This window comes from Solanum stenotomum, chromosome 3, assembly GCF_019186545.1.
Source record: "Solanum stenotomum isolate F172 chromosome 3, ASM1918654v1, whole genome shotgun sequence".
In the NCBI taxonomy this organism is placed as follows: domain Eukaryota; kingdom Viridiplantae; phylum Streptophyta; class Magnoliopsida; order Solanales; family Solanaceae; genus Solanum; species Solanum stenotomum.
The window spans coordinates 29,091,353-29,099,763 of NC_064284.1; the positions used below are offsets into that span (position 1 = coordinate 29,091,353).

Genomic DNA, 8,411 nt, shown 5'->3' on the forward strand with positions numbered 1-8,411 from the left:
TATAAAATTATGATGATAAAAATATTAATTATTTTGAACTAATGAAATATAAAAAAAATAATACTAAATGACTAATTAAAAATACAATTAAGAAATAACTAGTTTATTTATTAAATATAAATTAAAAGAAAATATATATTTTTGTAAATTTTATTTTCTTTATAACAAAATTTACACTAATAATGCAACTCTATTTTTGTAGTTTTCAAATAATTAAGATAAAAGAAAAATATATAATTTATATGTAAAAGTAATATTTATGTACTAAAAATGGTCTAAGACTTATGTTCGGTAAAAAATTACGTGTCTTTCATCCTTAGATAGATGGGCAAGCAAAGTGCACTATTCAGACATTAGATATGCTAAGAGCTTGCGTGATTGATTTCAAAGGTAATTGAGATGATCACCTGCCTCTCATCGAGTTCGCTTACAACAATAGTTATCACTCTAACATCCAAATGGCTCCTTATGAAGCTCTTTATGGGAGAAGATGCAGATCTCATATTGGATGGTTTGAAGTTGGTGAAATTGGGTTGATAGGACCTGATTTAGTTCATCAAGCTAAGGAGAAGGTGAAAGTGATTCAAGAAAGGTTGAAAATAGCACAGAGTCGTCAGAAATCCTATACTGATGTGAAGAGAAGGGACTTAGAGTTTGAAGTAGATGATTGGGTATATCTTAAAGTTTCATCCATGAAGGGTGTTATGAGGTTTGGTTAGAAGGGGAAGCTTAGTCTCCGGTACATTGGCCCTTACAGAATATAAACAAGGGTAGGTAATGTAGCTTATGAGTTGGAGCTACCACAAGAGTTAGCCACAGTTCATCTGGTATTTCACATCTCCATGTTGAAGAAGTGCATGGGCGATCCTGCATTGATCATACCAATCGAAGATATTGAGATCAAGGATAGCTTGTCTTATGAGGAGATTCCTGTTTAGATTATATTCTAGATCGCCAAGTTCGCAAGTTGAGAACAAAGGAGATCTACGTCAGTCAAAGTTCTTTGGAGAAATCAGTTTGTTGAGGAAGCTACTTGGGAAGTTGAGGATGACATGAAGAAGAGATATCCACATCTCTTTGAATCCGGAGAAGTTCCAAATTAAGGTACTAATCCTTTTCTTGGTATTTATTTATAAGTTGGCATGTTGTTTTTGCATTTGCTTGTTGGGTGTTTGAACTGAATGATTGATGTTGCACCCTTAGCTTAGTAAGAGTAGTCTCATACGAGGACGAATGTTTCTAAGGGGGAGATATTGTAATAGCTCGCTAATTGAAAGAACTAGGAAGAAGTTAAAAATTGGAAATAGTCATTTTTGGAATGTATATAAAAATCTGGAAAATTGTGAAGTATTTTAAGTTGAGTTTTTGGTCAACTTCAAACGACCATAAATCCTAACTCAGGATGAGTTAGGTGTGCTTCTAGATATCGTAGGAAATATCTTGGAATAATCTTTTCAACGCTACCGAGTTTGCGCGATTCCAAGTTCTTATGAGTGAGATATGCCCTTTAGAAGTTGGGCTGTTTGGATAAGGAAAGTCCAATCCGGATTTTGGAAGGATAGTTTGGTCTTTTCCTTACCCTATTATTTTATTTCGTTTTTGGTAATTGTCTAAGGGTCTAAACTGAAATTGGTCAATTTACGCTTTTGAAATTAGAGTTAGGGTTTTTGGAGAAAGAACGCAAGAGGAGAGAAGAGGAGAAAAGAGCCAAATATCATTATTCGTAAGGTTTTCGCTTGTGGATTTCGTCAAGGGGTGATCCCTACAAGGTATGTGAGATCACATAGCATTGGGTTAGTTCACCCACGCTCTAATCATGATTCAATTCAGCGAAGTTATATAGTTTTGAAAGTAAATCCTATGAGTTCTTAATGATAATTCGTTTGAATTCTTGTGGGTTGTGTTGTTGAAGTTTTCTTGAGATTTGATTCATGTTTTCGGGTGTAATTTCGAGTTGAATCTAGTATATATTGAGGGTATAATCGATTCTAAGTGTTTGGGGAAAGAACCAAGTGAAATTAGAGGGTTTAGAGTTGAAAAACGAAGAAAAAAAGTCGGGATTTTCTGGGGAAGGGGCTGGGGGGTCGCGCCTCTCAGCGCGCCCCAAAAAAGTCCCTGAATGTTGGGCTTTGGGGCGGCGTGCTTGCCAGAGCGCCCCAACTTGGTCTCTGAATTTCAAGGGCTGGCACCCCGCGCCTCTCAGAGCGCCAGGGACCCCAGTTTTTCCCATTTCTTTCCCAACTTTCCGTACTAGTTCCTTAGCAATGTACCTATGTTTTCTAGTTGATTCCAACACTCTTAGGTACATCTAAACATAATGAAATCATCCATAAACATGATATCATGAACCTTGAACCCATAATTCAATTCAAGGAAAGATTAAGAGTCAAGTTTAGAAGTTAAGAAGTAAGTTAAGAGAAGTTTATAAAGTTTTGAAAAATCTTTCACAAACGTTTTAACTTTGTTTTAAGAATTATGTTTCGAGTTATGTAAAGAGTAAAGAGTTGAGTTCATTTCTCAAAAAGCTATAAGGGAACTAAGTATTCCCAAAAGTTTAAAATATTTCACATTTGAACAAGAAAGGGAAACATCGATTTCCAAGAGTGCTTTTAAGCTAAAATTTTGAGTAATTATCTCAAACCAAAGAAAGAAGTTTTGTTTTAGAAACATATGAGCTAAGTATATTTTTGGGAGTAGTATTGAGCACCATGGGGAAGCGAGTTCATAATAACTCAAGTCTCCATAAACCATGTAGTCATCATGGGTAGTAAATGATCATACTTTTTAGATGAATCCTTAAGTGATTTTTAGCATAGACTAGTGGATCCACTTAGTTAAGGCGTTCTATATGACGACAAAGTATAGGACAGTTCTGGCAGCGTGGGCAAGACGTTGTATCACCACTTAGGCTCATAGTGGTGGTTGTCGGTTAGAGAAACTCCCACATAAACTATATTACTTTATTATATGAGTAAAATTAAGTTTGTTATTGCATTTCCTTTAATGAACTAAGTTGTTTTCCACTGTTTTACAAGTTTTCCATATATTGCATGTGTTTTATTGCTTTATATTGAGTTAAGTTATTCATGAGTTGAGTAAAGTCAAGGTAAGTGTTTCTTTTAGATTCTTTTCAAGCTTATGTTATGTTTAGCATTCCACTCGCATACTCGTACATTCAATGTACTGATGCCAGTTGGCCTGTATCTAATTCTGATGCAGACATAGGTAACCATGATCATCACCCAACGCTTCGTTGATCCAGTTGAGCACTCAGAGTCAGTTGGTGAGCCTCCTTGCATTCCGGAGGACTCCTTTTTACTTTGCTTTCAGTATTTCATTGTTAGGATGATCGGGGGTCTTGTCTCGACATCCCTCTTTGTTTTAGAGGCTTCATAGACAGATAGTTATAGTTCTTTATAGTCTTATTCATTTCAGTTGTATACGTTCAAGAATTGAGTTGCCATTTTGGATAAGTTTAATATTGCTTTAAGACATTGCATGAGTTTCCCTTTTGAGACTGTTTCTTATGTTTAAGTCTTCCGTCGAGTAAGTAAGCCAGGCCAAGGGTTCGCTTTGGGCCGACAATGATTATCGAGTGTCAGTCCCGCCCAGGGTGTAGGCTCGGAGCGTGACAATTTCTTACAATTTCGCCTTATATGCCTGGGTTCCTTACAATAGCGACAAGTATTGTCGTTGATCCATCTCCTAGCATCATTGTCTCCTCCTTTGTTATTGCTCCTTCTCCCAGCATCATTGTCTCATCCTTTGTTATTGTTCCATCTCCCAGAGTTATTGTTGTTGTTCCACCTTCCTGCATCATTGTTATGATTCCATTTCCCTACATCATAGTTATTGTTCCATCTTCCTGCATCATTATTGTTGTTCCATCTCCCTGCATCATTGTTGTTCCATCTCCCTGCATTATTTCTTCCTCCTCCTCCTTTTGCAACAAGCACATTGGTCTGCTGGTTGGATAGAGTACTCTCTGTGAGAAACACCCGACTGAAAAAATCCTTGAGAGAGCTGATCTCAGAACTAGACAGAATATGTGATTTAGCAGTCTCAAACTCAGATGGGAGTCCTGCTAAAAAACACATTATAGCCATTTGTTCCTTCTGAGCCTGCTGCACTTTGATATCAGTACTGAATAGTAAAAGTACATTTAGTTCGTCCTAGGTTTTCTTGAACTCCATGAAGTATGTAGCTAGTGAGTGACTTAGCTTCCTTCTCACAACGAAAGAAAGTCTTACAAACTTCATAAATCCGAGATAAATTACCTTTGCCAGAATATAAATACTCCAAATAATCCATTAGCTCTTTCAGAAACTCACAGTGATTAACCAAATCAACAACTTCATTGTCAATAGAGTTTATAATTTGCAAGAGTAGTGTAGCATCAGCTCTAAGCCAAGTCTTTTTAGTATCATCAGTTGGAGGATCTTGGATAAGATGGTCATCCTTTTCAACACTATGCAAGTAGACCCTGATTTTTCTACTCCAATCTAAATAATTAGACCCATTTAATTTATTATCAGTAATTTTGGACAATGCTAGAACAATTCCAGTCGTGAAAGATTTATCATCAGACATTTTGACTAATGTTTATCCAAGAAATTGATCAAGAAGAGAAAAGGATAAAAAATCTGACACCAAACTGGTTGAAAATAGCAAAAAAATGAACCCAAGCAACCACTGAAGCGCAAAGCTATTACCAGATTTTATGTCACAGATGCAAAAGATATAAATCGAACCTAGAAGAGAAAAAATTATTATCCTGCAGTGATTTAACACAAAAAAAAACGAATACTGCAGTACGTTGGAACAGATGAAACGATGCTGGGACAGCAAGCTTAGATATATTCTCCAAAACCAAGTAGCTGAAACTTTTTCCCAAGATACTAGGAAAAGTTCCGAATCTGAACCAAGATCTAGAGCCCTAGTGCCTCTGATACCATGTAGTTTATAGAATTGAATTTGGTTGTTTATTATATCATGTATATATACACTAGAAAGAAGCATCAACAAAGGTAAGAAAATATCCTATATACTCCCTCCGTTTCACAAAGAATGGTCTAGTTTGACTTGGCACGAAGTTTAAGAAAATAAAGAAGACTTTTGAATCTGTGGTTCTAAATTAAAGTTATGTCAAATGTACAAAATTATTTTTTAATCTTGTGGCCTTAAATATGCCACGTGGAAAGCTGNTTTGAATCTGTGGTTCTAAATTAAAGTTATGTCAAATGTACAAAATTATCTTTTAATCTTGTGGCCTTAAATATGCCACGTGGAAAGCTGAAATTAAAATGTTACCAAAAAAAGAAAGAGGTCATTCATTTTGAAACTGGCTAAAAAGGAAAGGAGGTCATTCTTTGTGAAACGGAGGGAGTATCTCTTTTGATTCCTACAGATCTCTCCTATCTATATAAGGTAATAGAATATATTTACAATATTCTGTAACATTAGTAATAAACAAGATAGGGGTCAATATCAAATTCTCCATCACCGCAAGAAGCGAAAGCCTGAGTGAATGGATTTAATATAAAAAGAGCCTGAGAGAATTATTTTTGTCAATATGATATATCTTGAACACCAAAGTATAAGAAATGTTGAGTTCATGTCATGAATACAAATGAAACTTAATGTTGACAAAACATTTATGTGGCTATACCAATATTATAACTTAGCTAGTTGGAGTTCATACTCATCATCAGAGGAATTCTTCAAGCAATATGTCGACATTTGGTGATGCTGGATGAAACTGCAGCACTTCAAGGTAAAATCTCCAGACTCCATCATCCTAGCTCGAGTGATCTTGTAGGCTTAACTGTCCACCTGTACAAGTGAAGGGCAACAAGCCATCAAAAGCTTCATGGAACAAGTCCAGCAGATAATTAAGTTCTCGAAATTCATTTACTTTATCGTTTCAACTGTCATGAGATCCTTATCCACAGTCTGGTACTGTCAAATAATCTGTAACTGTCACTATTTTGCCATTCCTGGGAGTTACGATTTTGTGCTATATATGAGTGAAAGCCATCAAAAGATCCTAGTTTTGCTGCTGAAGTTATCATTGATCAGCTACAATTTCTGAGTTAATATCTCATATGGTCACTCAACTAATAACTCTTTTCACAAAAAGTGTGTTTTAGAAGTGGAGTTTGTTGCTATCATAGATAAGAGTGACATAATTGATAAAGCGAAATCCAAATTCCTAGCTAGGTTTGAAAGGAAAGAGGAACTGCAGCTCGATTTAAAGATAATGAGTTATTAAGAGTACAAAAAGATGGTGAAATAGCCAAATGAATTCTGTGCCAATAACCAATTGTTTCTTTTAAGCTTAGCCAACTTCCGCTTTGCCTTTGCTTCCCATTTTCTTAGCCCACTATTCATTCCATAAGTGCAAACACTTATTGATTTCATACATTAGCCTCACAAAAAGTCTACCGTGGATAGAAAGATTGAACACGCCCGAGGCTTATATTGTCGGGAATTTGTGAGGTAGTTGTTTGTCATTTCGACGGACACTTCTCACTCTTTCATCATGTTCTTGTTCTGTTCTTGAAACAGAGATATTCAGACTTGTATTTGTTTTGAATCTATTGAAATACATTAGAGACTTGTACACGTGACACACCAGATTTTGGGAGTGTTTTGAGTTATGTTATGTCTTTCCGCGTTATTAAGGTTATGTTATTCTTTTTTTACTTTCGCATTTACTTCGTTCGTTGGGTTTTAGGTTAACCTGTCTTGGTTGGATAAGACATGCGTCATCACAACTGTTTTTTGGATCGTGATAATTATGCATGATGATTGAACTATTGGAATCATTCGGTAAATTGATCCTACATAACACAAATTTAAATTAAACAAATCAATTAATTAAAAGATTTTAAAATAATAATATTTGACCAACCCAATAAAGTGGAAACGCAGGGAGGCAATTTGAAGCATATTTTAAAATTAATTAATGGATATATATGGGACAAAACCTAACAAAAGTGCACCCACTTGGTTCACAGAGAAACTTTCTTCAAATTTCCCCACTTTATTAAGACTCTTTCCTGGACAAAGCCATCAATTCTCTATTAATAAAGTTAAATTTTTAAATATTTTTTACAAAAACAAAAAACAAAAGAAATAGCAGTAACATGGAAATCACTTGGTTTTTTGTATTACTCCCTCCGTCTCAATTTATGTTGCACATTTCACTTTTTCGAGAGTCAAATAATTTAAGTTTGATCGAGAATTTACGCATGAAATCTTCAATTATTTTGAAAATAAAATTTATATATTTTTAAACTACGTAAAAAGTACTATAAGTCACAATAATTGATAATTCAAAATATTTAAAAGATATATACAAAATTTACGATAAAAAATAAACATATTTAAATCTCGAAATCTAAAATGTGTTCACAAGTAAGTCAAACACATAAGTATCAAAATGCATCAACTCACAATAATCAATTACTTGCTTGAACCATTTCCCATCGACACAATATCACTAGCTGGAACTATTTTCCATCGGTTTTATATCATTTCACTACACGAAGTCATTTCTCATCGATTTATATCATTTCACTAGTCGGAACCATTTCCCATCGACTTTATATCAAATCACTAGTCGAACCCATTTTTTCATCGACTTTATATCATTTCACGAGCCGGAACCATTTTCCATTGGCTTTATATCATTTTACTAGCCGAAATCATTTCCCATTGGCTTTATATCATTTCACTAGCTGGAACCATTTTTCATGTTTCCCAAAAAATTTCCTAGATCGAAGTTTTCACAAAAAAATCAGGGCTGAACTTTTAAAGATAATTGAAGAAGAAAGGTAGCAGAAGAAAGAGAAAATAAAGTTGTTTTATAAAATATTAATTTGTGAAATACACATGTCAAGTGCGTGTGTTTTACCACAAGATACATGATTAATTACGACGTTTTAAGAGTTTATTTGTTCCGTTTTAAAATAGTTCAGGAGGGTAGACCTTGGTAAAAATTGAAGTGTGTAGTTGAGAATCCGGATATAGGTTAGGGAGTATTTGACTCCTTTTAGTACTTGTTTTCTTCTTCAAAATAAGTGTTTTTGACCTCTCAACAACAATGTCAAATCAGCTCTTAAATCGAATTATGTAATTAAGAGCGAGGAAATCTCAACCATTATTTTACGATCCACGTTGGTACACCCTCAATTTCAAAACTAACTGTTTAATTTTGTTACTAGAAAAAATGAGTTATCTACTATCGTAAGTTCAATTCACTGAATAGATCAAAATAAACAGAGAATTGAATTTGACATAAAGGTCTAAAATTTGTAATATACAATTTGAAATTGCTCAATATTACCTTATGTTATATTTTGGATTCATTCGTACATTTGCTTTCGTAGTTGCTTTTGTCATTAACG

General features: G+C 34.5%; 1 protein-coding gene across 1 annotated transcript; it reads right to left on the reverse strand.

Annotated features, from left to right (window-relative positions):
* Positions 1 to 3,758: 3,758 nt before the first annotated feature.
* Positions 3,759 to 4,590, reverse strand: LOC125858849 (uncharacterized). Its single transcript, XM_049538632.1, has 2 exons — positions 4,278 to 4,590; positions 3,759 to 4,081 (listed from the first exon to the last, which is right to left on the reverse strand). The coding sequence occupies exons 1-2, from the start codon at positions 4,588 to 4,590 to the stop codon at positions 3,759 to 3,761; spliced, it is 636 nt and encodes a 211-aa protein (XP_049394589.1).
* Positions 4,591 to 8,411: the final 3,821 nt, after the last annotated feature.

What these genes read in the sequence shown, in the direction of transcription:
- LOC125858849 (XM_049538632.1), bottom strand. Translation starts at nt 4,590, where the DNA reads ATGTCTGATGATAAATCTTTCACGACTGGAATTGTTCTAGCATTGTCC. An exon ending in GTATTTATATTCTGGCAAAG is followed by an intron (nt 4,082 to 4,277) that starts GTAATTTATCTC and finishes GTTTTTTAGCAG; the next exon opens with GACTCCCATCTGAGTTTGAG.